The sequence below is a fragment of the Agelaius tricolor genome, unplaced genomic scaffold (genome assembly GCF_023055355.1).
Source record: "Agelaius tricolor isolate 1412-34295 unplaced genomic scaffold, bAgeTri1.0.p SCAF_82, whole genome shotgun sequence".
In the NCBI taxonomy this organism is placed as follows: domain Eukaryota; kingdom Metazoa; phylum Chordata; class Aves; order Passeriformes; family Icteridae; genus Agelaius; species Agelaius tricolor.
In genome coordinates, this window is record NW_027269342.1 from 356844 (window position 1) to 371349 (window position 14506).

At 43.0% G+C, this 14506-nt stretch overlaps 1 protein-coding gene across 1 annotated transcript; it reads right to left on the minus strand.

The window, feature by feature from the left end:
• Positions 1-148: 148 nt before the first annotated feature.
• On the minus strand, positions 149-5255 carry FIBIN (fin bud initiation factor homolog). The gene is made up of 3 exons (XM_071418294.1): positions 5195-5255; positions 4997-5074; positions 149-2753 (listed from the first exon to the last, which is right to left on the minus strand). The coding sequence occupies exon 3, from the start codon at positions 2245-2247 to the stop codon at positions 1621-1623; it is 627 nt and encodes a 208-aa protein (XP_071274395.1). The 5' UTR covers positions 2248-2753; positions 4997-5074; positions 5195-5255; the 3' UTR covers positions 149-1620.
• Between the last annotated feature and the right edge of the window lie 9251 nt (positions 5256-14506).

Here is a 14506-nt window from a genome sequence, read left to right on the forward strand (position 1 = left end):
GCTGGAGTATAACTAAATGGGAGCAGGGTTAACAGGAACAGACCTCAGAAGTACATCAGCTTCTCTTCCACGGGTGCTTAAAAACTCAAAGAAGTCTGCCCCACAAGGCCTTTTGTATTGTTGCTTTTAATGAAACTTGATTACCTCATAAGTCTGTAAATTTTTATTTGTTTTTACTAAAAAGCAAGTTATTTCACTTGGCAAGGGCTACAAACTTTCAATGTTTTGCTGAAAAGACATATTCCAACAGAATGTTTTAAAATCAAGAGCGTCTTGGAAACTAATAACAAAAATGTACTTTAACATTGTTTTCAAATATTTATTACAACAACTTAGAAACTCTTTTCATCCCAACAGGTATTCTGCCTGCAGTATCTGTAACTTAATAGCCACATTACCCAAAATTGTCAGTTAAACAGCAACGAGTCTAAAAACCCCACCCTCTTTCCCACCAGGCACTTTTGCTATTGTCCAGGACCACAAAGTTATATTAATAACTTAGCTAGCAAAAGTACAAAGGCACCAACAAGAAAAGTCAATGTGTTTGCACGGACAAAACCTTTTAGTCAGCTTTAGAAACACGCTCCTGGCTCTCAAATCTGGGATCCAAAACTCTAACCAGTGCTAGGGCTCATTCTTTTTGCTATAAAAATCTCTACCAGCATTCTCAGGATCTGACATAAGCCTTTTTGGCTGCTTCTTAGGGTTATGATAGCTTAGAGTCACAGATAAGCAAGCCTGGAAGTACAAATCCTGCCAGAATAGTTCCCATCTTTCCAAACACAAATAAAAATCACAGCTTAACGTAGTGGAACAACATTTAAGGAGCATATAATACATATCGTTCGAAAGGAAGTTAACAGAGGGCCAGAGGTGTCACCCTGAAGGGCTAACAACAAAAGCAATTTAAGTATTTGCTACACAGGAGTCTGGAAGGAGCTGGCCAGCACCTCACTTCAGCTACACTTAGGGCAGGTGAGTCACAGCAGGGCAGGTGATACAAAAAACAAAAACCAGGGAGTCAGACATGAGAAAGCTTACTTCACTTTGCAACCAAAGGTGAATGATATAACAGAGGGTAGCTTTTTGAATATGGGATATTAACTTAAACATACCTCGGATATTAACTTAAATATACCTCGAACCTCCTGGTTTATACAATTGTGCTATTTGTTTGGAAGGCAAAATAAATAAGGTTTTTTTCCATGAAGAAGAATGTATTTTGCTTGAGTTACTATCCCTGGAAGCGTTCGAAAACGAGCAAATGTGGCACTTATGGTTTAGTAGGCGTGCTGGTATTCAGTCAAGGGTTGGACTTGATGATCTCGGAGGTCTTTTCCGAGCTTTATAATTCTAGGCTTTGTCCAAGGAGGTGCTCCTTCCAGGCGGGCGCCAGGGCCGTGCCTTGCGGGGGACGGGTGGTCGGGATGGCGGGGTCCCCAGCAGCCGGGGGGCTCAGACGCGGAGATAGTCGTTCTTGAGGCGGCTGAGGGGGCTCAGACGCGGAGATAGTCGTTCTTGAGGCGGCTGAGGGAGGCTCAGACGCGGAGATAGTCGTTCTTGAGGCGGCTGAGGGGGCTCAGACGCGGAGATAGTCGTTCTTGAGGCGGCTGAGGGGGCTCAGACGCGGAGATAGTCGTTCTTGAGGCGGCTGAGGCGGGCGCCGTGGCTGCGCACCGTCAGCGCCAGCAGGTCGTACTTGTCGCGCAGCCCGCTGGAGACGTGGCGGGTCTCGCGGAGCAGGGCGCGGGCGTGCAGCAGCAGCCCCAGGAAGCTGTCGCCCAGGCGGGATTCCTCCCGGCCGCCCTGCTCCTGGCCCTGCCGGAATTTGCCCTCCAGCTCGCTCAGCGAGCGGTCCGAGCTGGAGTAGGCGTCGCTGATCTGCGCGGACTCGCGGCGCAGGTAGGCGCCGTAGCTCTCCTCCCCGTCCAGGTCGTAGGAGATGCTCCTGCCGATGCCCTCCAGCACCCGGCCCGCGTCCTCCACCTGCCGGCCCAGCACGGTCAGCTCCTCGCGCAGGCTGAGCCCGCCGCCCGCTGCCGCCGCCGCGCCGCACCGCCGCTGCTCGCTCACCCGGAACAGCAGCTGGCACCGCTCGGGGTCGTCGTTCTCCTCGTAGTCCCCGTCGGGGACGAAGTAGTGGTGCAGGCTGCCGTTGGACATCTCGGGGTACAGCGGCCCCTCGAAGTAGCCGCGGCAGAGGCTGCAGAGCCCCAGCAGCCACGCCAGGCGCACAGGGAGCGGCATGCTGCGGCCGGCGCGCAGCCTAGGGCCGCCCGAGCCGCATGGGGCTGCCCGCCCCGCCGCTGCCGGCCTCGCCTCGGCTGCAACGCGGGCCGAGCACGGCAGAGCGGCTGGCGGCGCTCTGGGGCCGGCCCCGCCGCGCCGCCCTTAAGAGCCGCGGCCCCGCCGAGGGGGAAGCGGCCCCGCGCCGAGCACGGCAGGGCCGGGCCGGGCCGGGCCGCCCCCGCCCCGGGCAGCGGCCGCAGGGCCCGCGAGCACCGCCCCCGGGGCTGTCACACGGGCAGGGAGGGAGCGAGAGACGTACACCGCTCTCCTCTCGATAGAAAACCCCCTAAACCTGAGCTCCGCTCTTCTTCCCGTTAGAAGTGACTGCTGGGCTAACAGCCTGATCTGTGCAGCGCCTCAAATGCACGGCTTGGGACAGAAGAACTTCTCCAAGTTGCTCAGGCCACATAGTTGGTCATTGATAAAAAACTTGGATGGGAAAAAGATGCAGGATCAAGTAGAAACTGTAAAACAATAAAGCTTGATAGGGTAAGATGGGAAAATGAAACACAAAATTTGCTTTAAACCAGATGTCTGATGTGTTCAAGGAAAACCCCATTATAGTGCATCCTATGGGGCCAACTTCATAAGAAGCGTTTCTTTTTCATGAAACAATATTTTGGGTGAATCTAGTAGCAGAATTGTGGCACAGCTGAACCGTGCACATAACTTTTAGAAATCTGTCTTTACCGTTTTTGAGTTGTTAAATCAAGGTGGGATCACAAAAAGAAAGGGTCTGTAAAGTTACCAACTCCTTTCATATCATTTTTCCTCTTTCATGGAAAAAAAATCACCACCTAGCAAAGATTATACCAAATCCTGCAGTCAGGATTGGGGGAAATTTACATGCAACAATATTTATGTTGCCTCTATAAAGTAAGTACTTTAACTATCATCTTGACACTTTCTGCATGTTGTAAATAACTATGGTGCTTACAGCTAATTTAGTTGGGAAAATAAGCCAGACCAGCTTTTTTTTCACTGTTACTCTGAGCATTGTAGAGTAAAGGTTAATGGGGCTCAAAGGCCTTTGGGTCTACAATTTCTTATGCTGCCATTCATTTTAGACACCTATAATTCAAACACAGTCTTGAGCCCCTTCCCTCACATCAGCTTCTTCTGTAATCACAGGCTATCCTGTCTCTGGGCACATGTGAAGCAAATAACTGCTGTAGAAACCAGCTCTTCATCTCAATTTCAAGTGCACTGAGCTCCACAAGCTGCTCCCTTCTTTGCTGACTGTTCCTTGAGGGAAGGCACCTATTCCCATGTGTCTGGTAGGTTCCTGGGAGCTCAGGGATGGACTTAACTACAAGGCCAGCCCCTTTAATGTGAGACACATAGTTATTGAGAGCAAGCTGTCACTTCTGTGTGGCCTTTAATAAATACTCCATGGTAATCTGTGATATCAGTGTGCCTGGGTATTGACTTCAGAGCCTACTGCAGCACTTCACACAAGCTCAGATGGTCGTAAGACTAACACCAAGAGACAAAAGCAAAAAATAAACCAACTAGTCAGACAACCAACAAAAAACTAACCAGAGACTGCAAGAGCAATAACTGAAGCCTTCATTTACTGAATTGATTTAAGGTAGTCTCTCCAAGTTCTGGAGATCACAAACCTTTGAGATCACAAACACCTCAAGATGAGAAATATTTTCAGTGTCTAGGCAGCTGGTGAGAAGCCTGGCTAGACAAGCTATTGTAACAGAAGCACTCCACTCATTTGGAAACATTTTAAATTTGTAATTAAGTTCACAAAACACTCACATAAATAGGTTGGATTAGGCTAAGTCCTTCAGGTTTCTATAAAATGCTTAAAGCTTATTCAACTGAGGCTGTTTGGTATTTGTCCTTGGTCTCTGCTAGCCAACAGGGGCTCCTTGAAACAATTTCCATTCCCAGGGTGCTCTTGTTTCACCTAATGTTTTGTTTGGATTCCTGTTCTTTGCCGATCATGGTACATTGTCTCCATCCATTTCACCCAGGCTGGTATTACTGACAGCTGGTTTGGCTGGTACTTGGGTTCTAGTGGACTCCCCTTTTGATGTCTCCTCATGGAAGTACTGCACTGTAAATCACTCAGCTGGCTTTGTCAGCATGGTTATGCTTTCAGCAGTGCCATAGAGAGTAAAAAAAAAAAAACCCTAGCCTTAGTGAATATCTTAGTGAATATCATCTCTTTGTACATTTAGAGACTAAGAGTATGTGCTGTTCCCTGCTACAGCTGCTGCCTGCCACTGCTGTTTTCAATTGGGCGCACATTATCCAGGTTTAATTTAAATTTTATATCCAAATAGTCTCACCCCAATGGAAAGCAGACGTGGAATGTCTATTTTTTAAGGAAATCTGCAATTCGGGATCTGCAGTCTTAGTGATCCAGTGGGCAGAGGTTTGGTAAAAACTGGAACTTGATGAAAGGTACACAACAGCCTGATACAAGGCAATACCTTTTACAAAGCAACAGAATTCTAAGTTTTAACTGAAAAGCATCAAATGGTGGAAAAGATGAAGGCTCACACTGACAGAACAAGACTGTGAATGAGTAGCCACTATTCATTCCAAAATCACACCTAAAGGCAAAGGTCTCAAGACTGCAATGAGATAATCTAATATTAATACCCTTAAGCTGTCCACAAAACCATGAAATGGTACAAATGAAAGGTTATTTTTTTTCTGAAAAACATGCACTGAAAGTAACAATTACCTTTCTCTATCAAGACTTGAGTTGAAGGGTCTGAAATCTTCATCACAGTTAACAGCAGCAGGCACACCACAGCAAAGGCTGAAGGAAAAACATAAAAATCAGTCAGTGTAGAACTTTGTAAAGTAATTTCTGGCAATAGCTGGAAGTTTAGAGGACAATTAAACTGAAGGAAGACAGAAGGAAATTGATCAGGAATACCAGAAAACTGGGATGCAGAGAACCAGGGAAATGAGCAAGCCACTTTCCTGCTGAATGGTGCATTTTCTGCTGGGAGTCCGTAGGGATTGCTGCATGACATCAGATATCTGGGGAGCTTTTGGGATGCATCCAAGAAACAGATCTTCCTTGTGGCACGCTCCCATGAAGGCCCTCATTTAAATCCTGGCATTGTCAAAAGACTGCTTGATTTCAGTATTTTATCCTCCGTGCCTGCTTGGAGGATAAAAGCATTTTAAGTTCCTTCTGTGTAAATGAGGAAAAAGTAGAGGAAGCAAAAAATAAAGCAGCATACTGGTACTGTTGTTTTACAAATACTTGGCATTACATACTCTGCTGTGGTAAAGCCACTGTTTTTCCACTGAACAACATTTTAAACAAAGTTTAGAATAACATAAAGAACTGCAGAATTTACTTTACATAACCTGCTTCCACAGCACCAAAATCAGCCTCCAGCCCAGAAATTGCCTATAAATGGATGGCAAATGCACAGCTCAGCACTGGATTTCAGGTGATTTCAGTTGTATACATTTTCTTCTGCAAGCTATGCTTCATCTTTGGTTTTTGGCTCACATGTAGTTGCTGTTTCTGTTGTAGATCATGGTAAACTTTGCACCATCAGAATATTTCAGCTGTAAATGGCTGTTTATTTGGAGAACAGAAATATGTTATGTGGTCCTAAAGGCCCCACAGGCTTCAGAGTATAAATGTTTTCTGACTACTGGCTTCTGTTTTCCTCCTATGAACAGTACTATGCCTTTACATAAAGAAACCTTGTTTTAAAACAAGACTAAAAAGTATGTGTATGTAATTTCTAATTGGAGGGTGCAGTGCTAAATGCTCAAATGGCATCAAGTGAGGGGGAGGCGTGAAATAGTCCATGAAGGAGTAATGCTAGGAGTTTTTGTAGGAAAATTGCCATAAGAACATACCAGAAATTCTGTAAAGTGAAAAAAAGGTTAGGGAAATGAAGCTTTTATAACGTATTCAGTATAACTTTGCAGTACAGCAGAAATTCAGAATCAGTATGCTGAAGCACAAACCCTACTGAGTATTCCAGGATCAGAAGAATGTCTGGGGTTTCACTGGAATTTGAATACATTTTGAATTTCTCAAAAAGGCATATTTAATTCAGAATTGGAACAGCTGACCAACAGATATCTCAAAAACAAATTTATAGAGAAAACAACTTGAATGTTAGCTTATTTAAGCTAACTGATTATGATAACCCTTTTCTCCTTCACAAGCTTCAGGCTGAAACCACATTTGTATCTGGGCACAGAATCCTCTGAGTCCATCAGCACTGGCCTGTCTTGGATAAACATTACAGAAAACCAAATTAAAAAAACACAAGTAGCAATAGAAAGATTGGGTATGAGGCTGAATGTGAATACAACTAATGGAAAAGGTCTGTCAGGCTGTTTGTCTCAGAAGAGTTTGCAATTAATATTGAACCTACTTCAGTTTTAGCCAACACCAAAATGACCTTGGCCTTGGCAAAAAAATATGGAAAAAGATTTTACCACAGCCCTTCTCTGTAGTGGGTGCTGGTTTACTTTATGGAAATATAATTTCCTTAAAGCAGAGAACAGAGGCTACGCTCAGTTTGCTTTTATAAAGTGAAGCGATGCATCTGGATGCTTCCTAAGAAGGGAAAAGGTTAAAAGAGAGTTGAAGCAGGATAAATATGTACTGGTATTTTAGTAGTGCAATTTCTGCCTGTTGATGAAAAACCCTGAACCCCAAAAGGGATATTGCTAGCATCTCTTCGGCAGGGTTCCTGAAGTGGAAATAATAACACTTCCTCATTGGAAATGAAAACACTTAAAAACATCATTGCTGGCCAGCCCATGGAGAAATTTTCCAATTACTGTAAATGTGGTTTGTTACAGAGACAGCATATCATGCTTTTAACATGATGGTTTGATTTTCAATCCTTTCTGTGTTATTTTTAATGTTCTCTGTAAGCATGAAAATGCTACATGTGGAAACACATACTTTGCAGTTGTTACAGAAACACAGTTCACTAATTATTCATAAAATATACTTTCTCCTTGAAATCTAACCTGTTAGGAGTAAAATAAGATTTTAAAATCACAAAGGTTCTTTTTCCTTCTCTCCCTGTCTCATAAAGTAGAGAAAGCTTACAATCTGACATGTCCTTCTCAGGCAGAGGTTGCAAAGAATTTAAATAAAAGCCTTGGAAGAAATCTAGGAGAGTCTGGTGAGGAAATGCTGATGTCATCTCCAACGGGATTAATCCATTTATACAGATTCTCAGGTTTTGTAGACCTGTGATCCAATGTATTCATTTCAGGCAGGATCTTGAGGACATAAATTTTCTGAAAGCTGGATTTCACCAGGTCTGTTCTTTGGGTCAATTCCCCAACAATTTAAACACACTAAAGAATTTCCAGTCTTACCACCTTTGCAAGGACAGTATTTTCTGATTTATAGGTAATCTTTTATATTAAGATCAGGCATGAATTCCTGAATAAAAGCAAGATCCTGACATGTTTATACTGGTTATTGATCAAATTTCCTCTCCTCACTAATCTTTTAAAGTCTTTGCTTGTGAATTTAAAGGGGGAGCCTACCTGTTTAGGCTAACCAAATGCATGTAGTTTTATTAAACATGTCTCCATAGAGGATTAGCCTTCCTGTCTGAGGTAAAATTCAAATATATGTAATAGTATCCCCCGTGCAGATAAAAGTAGGATGAGATGGAAAGTGTAAAAAAATTGGTATGATTTAACTAGTTTAATCTCCTCTCGGCCATGTCTTTCCATTTGTAGCATAAAAAGAATAACCCCCACCCCATGCTTCTATAGTAAAATTCATCTGTATTCACAGATCTATTCTTTAGGAGTTGAAAAATGTCCTTTTTGTATCCTAACACATTCACTCAGATTTTTATTTAGTTGTTTTTAACAGTGTATTAAACTTAAAACTAGTCAGACCTTGTATGTGAACAGCATAAACCCAGACATATGGTTTCAATTCAAATATACCAAAATCTCTGTGTTAAAAAAAAAAACCACAAAAAACCAACATTCCCTTTAACAAACATTTTTATAAAATTCTACTTGAAAAAGCAGGTGAAGGAATGACTTACAGTCAGCTGTATATTTATTTTTGTGCAGCCATGGTTGACTATTCCACAGGTTTTTAATGACTCAGTGCACACAGAGCGCTCATTCAGCAGCCTGAACAGTGTGTTATTCTCCCATGCTTGAGGCTGGAGCAGAATGTCAATATGGAATTTCTGCCTCCTACTACAATTTATGACTTTTATTTGGAATGGCATGGCTTAGGAATTGGCATTCAAGGTTATTTCCTCATGGCTTTGCAGATCCTTCAATGGATGCTGGTGAGATTTGCCTCTGCAGCTCTACCCGGAGCCCCAGCATGGTTGTGTGCCCTGACTCTGAACCACAGTGTATGGGACGCTTCTCAGAGCTGCAGGAACATGACCTGCCTGCTTCCACATTTATGGTCAAGAAGCAAAGACCTATAGTTGGCTTTAAAATCTGGGAGCTAGTTTAGGCTTAGGAAATATTACAGCTTCTCCAGCTTCGTTGCCTTGGATGAGAAAGCCCCACTGGGTGTCACTCACAGCCTCTGAACATCATGTTTGGTCTCACATATCAGTTTGTTCAGGTTCTTTAATCCCACTGTGGTTTATGCTCCCAGAGATTGTGCCAGCTGTGCAAGCTTTCCCTAGGCAGTGTCTTTTCTGGCTGCTGAAAAGTCTGAGGCAGCAGTGCTGTAGTACCTTGACGAATTTGGAAGGGTTTCCCACAAGATTAGATAGGTGATGCCTGAGTGTCAATATGCAAAAGGGTCTCCCAAACCCACAGAAGCACACAGAAAAGTAGATTCCCTTTAGTAACAGTATGCTGCTGTTTCACAGTAAGCAGTTTTGGAGGCATTTAAACAATTCCTTATTGACAGCCCTAAGAAGGTTCAGCAAAATCAAAGCAATGCTGTGGCAACTGTTTGAAATTAAAATTGAGAGGGTGTATTCAAAAAGTATCTGGAAGGCAAGACAGGACAGCCCATCCTCTCCACAGGAGTGGCCCGGAGTAAACCTCTGTGGTTAAATGCTGTCTATCACACCAGAGGCTGGGTTGGAGGGGACCCTTAAAGGTCATTTAGGCCAGCCTGCCTGCATGGAATAGTGACTCACATTGCAGCAGTTTGTGGAGAACTGTTGCCTGTGTCATGGACTTACACTGGAGAAGTCTGTGGATGACTGTTTCCTGTGGGAGACAGCACCACAGAGCATTTTCTACCATCCACGGGTCAGTGCAGGGATAAAGTGCTGGCTGTTTCCTTTGTTCAGCAATGTCCAAAACCAGCTGTATACGGCTTTCAGATCTGAAACCTGACTTGATCCACCTTGTCCCTTGAAAGCTTCTGGCACTCGCTGTGTAGGTCTCCGTATAGAAGTTTTCTATTTCTAATGTATTCCTACAGTATGTCAGCAACCACCAGTGAAGAGAGTGCATCGCTATTTGTATTCTGGCAGCTGATTACGTGGTGGGGCACCCCCAGCACGTGTCACCTTCTCTTCTTCCTCTGATGACAACAGTCCGAAATTTCTACCTTCAGGCCAGTTTGTGATGAATTCCAAGATCCCTGGGCAATTGGAGCTTCCAATTTAAACTTGCTGTGTGATCAGCACGACTCACTCCATGTAGCATGAGCCGCACGATGTGCAGAAGGGACTTTCTTGGATTTTTTCCAGTACACTTGGGTTTGATTATTTTGTTTTGTTTGCTGGCTTTGAGGTTTTTTTTCAGGAAACTACTACTTACTCTATCTTGTTTAAACTTTAGTTTAAACTATTGTATTTCCTCAAATGATTCTTTCTTACGTTTCTTACATCAAATCAATGTTTTGAATTACTGTACCACAGCTTCAGGCTCATGTGACCAGATGTGGAGGATCAGGCATAAGCATGTAAGAACATTTTTTTCTCAAACATTCTGACTGGCAGTTCTGACTGGAAAGTTGTGATTGGATAAGAGGTCTCCCCTCCAGAGTAGGGGCAGCACTGTGCTGATCCAACTTTTTTTTCTGCCTTGAGGCTTATGCTCATTGCATCTGTATTAACTCTCCCCATGCCAGCCCAGTTCCTGGAGTGCTTGAAATGGCTGGTGTGGACCAAATGGCATGAAAAATCCAGTTTGCATGAGAAGCATGCAGCAGGTTAACTATAAAAGGAAGTAGATCAGTCCTCCTCTGTTTTTCCTCCCTTTCTCTTTGTCTCACTACCCCAGATCTGGACCACCCATGCAGCAGGACCAACACAGGATCTAAGACCTGGTGATCTTTTTTCTTCTTTCTCTCTCTTCTGCATTTATTTCTCTCCTGTCTCGCTTTGTCTTGGAAGTGTGGCTACCATATTATACCCCTGATTTTATACAGAAGTTTGTTTGTGTTGGGAGTTGGGATCTTGTTGAAATGTGTTGTAAAAATTAAGGGCTTGTGAGCCAAGGCTTTTGAGAACAAGTAGTGGGCTAACTGCCAGAGTTAAAACAATTCTACAGTAAAGCAGAAGATTCCCTGACACATGGACTGGTGTGTTTGTTCAACCTGACAAGAATTTATAATGAACATCGTGCCCCCTATCAAGTGGGTCACGACACCAGGAAATAAAGCTGTAGCACTCTAGCTGCATAATAAAATTCCCTATAGACATACAAGGTTGTGGTAACACTAGTATTTCTAGTATTTCCTTTCCTTTTTCTTTTTTTGTTTTTTTGCAGTTATTGTCATACCTATACTTGACCAGCTGTAGTAGATGCTGGCAGTTTCACTATGCCAGTGCTGCTGGGATACAAAGCAGGGATAAATGGAAGAGGTAAAGACTGGACTACTTGCCATACTTTACATATCAGGGAAGAAAAAAAACCCTCAAGGCAACATAATCCTGTGTTTAAATCCTCAACTACAAAGGACAGAGCTTCAGTAAACATTCAGCACAAACCAAATGAACAAAAAGTGTCAGGTTGAGGTCATATTATTTTTCTAAAAGCACGGAGGAATGCTCAAGTTCAGTTTTCCCAGCCTGTCTCTCAGTGGTGGCAGCTTCCACTAGCCAGGGATTGCAGAGCATTTTTGCTTCTAAGGTCAGCTAAGTTTCTAAGTTTCAGGGACACAAAGTCAGTTTTGCCCCAAGATTTGGTATGCAGTGTTCGGAATGCTGAGGATAGTGTGAGTCTGCCAAATATCAGGAGGCTCAGAGAGCCTTCAAATATATAAACCCCCAAACTCTTATTTATTCTTAGGCTTAACAAATTCTAGCAATTTTGGTGTGTGCAGATCCCTTGATCTTATCCAGGCCACCAAAGAGCATCCCTATCTCCTACAGGGCTTTGGCTCTCTGGGTAGGGCAGTGCAGGTCAGCATCACAGGCACTCATATTCACAAAAGAGGTTTGTAGCTGTGAGTCTCAACACAAAAAAATGGCATTATGTGGTCTAGCTGGGAAGACAGGAGTCAAAAAAACCTTCTACTTCAGCAGTTTGCACCTGAATATCTTTCCTCTTTATAGAGAACAACTCAAAATTGGCTCCAGACAAACACCCTGACGCAAAACTTCTTGTCTCAGTGAAATTTTGTGCTTTGATAGTGCAGACACACAAAAAATTATGTCTTTTTATCAGCAAGATAACCTACTAGTGCTACTTTGAACCCTACTACTGCCATATTTTGCAGGAAATGTTTAGTCTGTTTGTATCTGTTTATGGAAAGAATAGGAATTTCCACAGAAAGAGAAAAAAAGAACAGCAAACTGGGAAAAGGCTTTCTTTGTCAGCACTACAATATTAATAGTGCTTGCCCTTTCACTCAGCAATAAATAACAACCCGTTTGTTTCTTAAAAACAAAAGGCAGCAAGAACACACCCTTAGCCAAAGCCATCCTAGGCAGAAAGGCCAAATTTCCCTAAGTGCAAGACCACATTGATTCTACGTCTAAACAGTCCTCAGCATTTGCAGAAAACAACAGATCTTTTTCAGAGAGTTACTTTTATGTAAATGACAGTTACTATACCACAAAAGTTAGGACAGGCAAAACTTTCTCATGATTTTTACCATCAAAATGCCCAAGCACTGGCAAAACAATTCAATTTAAGTTTGCTGCAAGCATGGGATGTACTGAATAGTTGCTCACAATGTCAGCAGACTCCTTCTTTGCCAGAAATATTAGGTACCAACCCACAGGGGTTGAAACCTAATGACATTTGGCAAACAGATGTTGTAATACACATATCGAGCTTTGGGACTAATGTCCATGTTTGTATTGATACCTTTTTAGGATTCATAGTAGCAACAGGACACAAGGGTGAGAAATCAAGAGATGCCACCCGACATTGGCTCCATGCCTTCAGCACGATGGGTGTCCTTCAGCAGATAAAAATAGAAAATTGGCCCCATACATCTCTTAAAACACAAGAATTCTTCCACACTTGGGCTATCAAACACATCACAGGTATTGCCCATTCCCCAACAGGGCAAGCAATAGTCTAAAGGACACATTTCACATGAAGAAACATGCTACAAAAGCAAAAGAGGGGGAATCTGATAGGCATGCTCCCTCAAGAGGCATGCAGCCTGACAAAGCAACCTATGGTTTAAATTTTTTGAATCTCTCCAGTAGAGATGCCTTAACTGCACATAAAAAGCTTCTGGGTCAGACTGCTGATTGAGAAGGAGTTCATCCAGAAGTGACATACAAGGACGTCACAGTGATCAGTGGAAAGGTCCAGTTTCACTGTGAGCCTGGGGAAGAGGTTATGGGTGTGCTTCTTTACCTTCAGGACCATACTGGCTTCCAGCAAGATACATCAAACCCAGCCAAGGACGACAACAATGAACCTCTTTGTCTTTCTACTTCTGTGCTGCCATCAAATGGGCCCACATCATTTAACCTCTGCTGTTCTGTTTCAGCCTCTGACTTGGTGGGATCCAGAGCCTCCCATCCTCACCAATGGAACAGAATGGGCAGGAGGAACTTGGCTTCCTCCCCTGGGTCAGGATATTGTAGATACATGGAGTATTAACACTACTTTTGTTACTGATTTACCGCCTATCTGCTTAACATGCAATCAAACAAATGCCTCTTGACCTTTACCTTGTGCTAACTTTTCTGTGCAATTGCATTTAATGTATGCACACTCAGACAATGCAAGAAAATTGACTGCTACTACATTGCCAGCCATTCTGTCTGCCTCCAACTAACCTGTGGATGCCCTCCACCTCATTTCCTCAAATGTCATTTTACACCCATCTCCAGTATAAGGCATTTGGAATGGACATCATGCACAGGACAGCAGCCACAACAGCAGTTCTTATAGTACAGGAGGGTAACTGATTGGGGACCACATGGTATCTTGAAAGACAGTGGGACCAATATAACCATTCCCCCATCCCAAAAGGCAAACCACAGTATTGTTTAGCATGGTGGGGGGATGGCCAGATCATTCATTCAATATTATTGAGGTAATAATCAGTCCCATGTGCACAAACAGTTGTAGAAATGCTGTTATCTGCTTTTGGCAATAGGATATACCAAGTAAAATTAGATAAGAATGCTACAAGTGCTACTTCAATACAGAAAGAGGAACAATTACCAATGACTTGTACTGCACACCCGTATGTTTTTGCTTTAGCTAATGATTTCTCGATAGAATATAGAAATGGTTTGGGTTTTTTATCTGCTGATTCTTTTGTTTTCAACTCATGCATAACCTATGGAGATATGTGTAATTATTCTGTCCTTCTTCCATTTAAAAGAAGATTTGGAATTTGGGTACCTGTAAATCTGTCTCGGTCTTGGGAAGGACAGGATGGTCTCTCACAATTGGCTCGACTAGTCCAAGAGGAAATTCAAATGAGTTTGCAAATTTCTGGGTTGGTTAATCTTTGCTATTGTTTCTGCTGCAATAATATTAACCACAGCCTCTGTGGCTGTCACTGCCTTAACTCATTCCATTCAAACTTTTCATACTGTGGGACAAATTAACTAATATCACAAAGCAGTTACAAAGACAAGAAAACAATGATAAAGAAATAACGGCCAGATTAGATGCCTTGAAAAGTGCTCTTATGAGGGTAGACAAGAGAGTTGAGGCCCAAAAATCTCATCTATCCCTGCACTGTGATTAGGAACATATCCATAATCTTTATGTGTCAATCCCTTTCCATGGAATGACATGGAACACAATTGGGAGACAGTTAAAAACCACCTCCAAGGGGCCTTTGATAAGGCCTTACAACAGAATA

Excerpts from the sequence above, each read along its gene's own strand:
- FIBIN (XM_071418294.1), bottom strand. The coding sequence starts at position 2,247 with ATGCCGCTCCCTGTGCGCCTGGCGTGGCTGCTGGGGCTCTGCAGCCTC.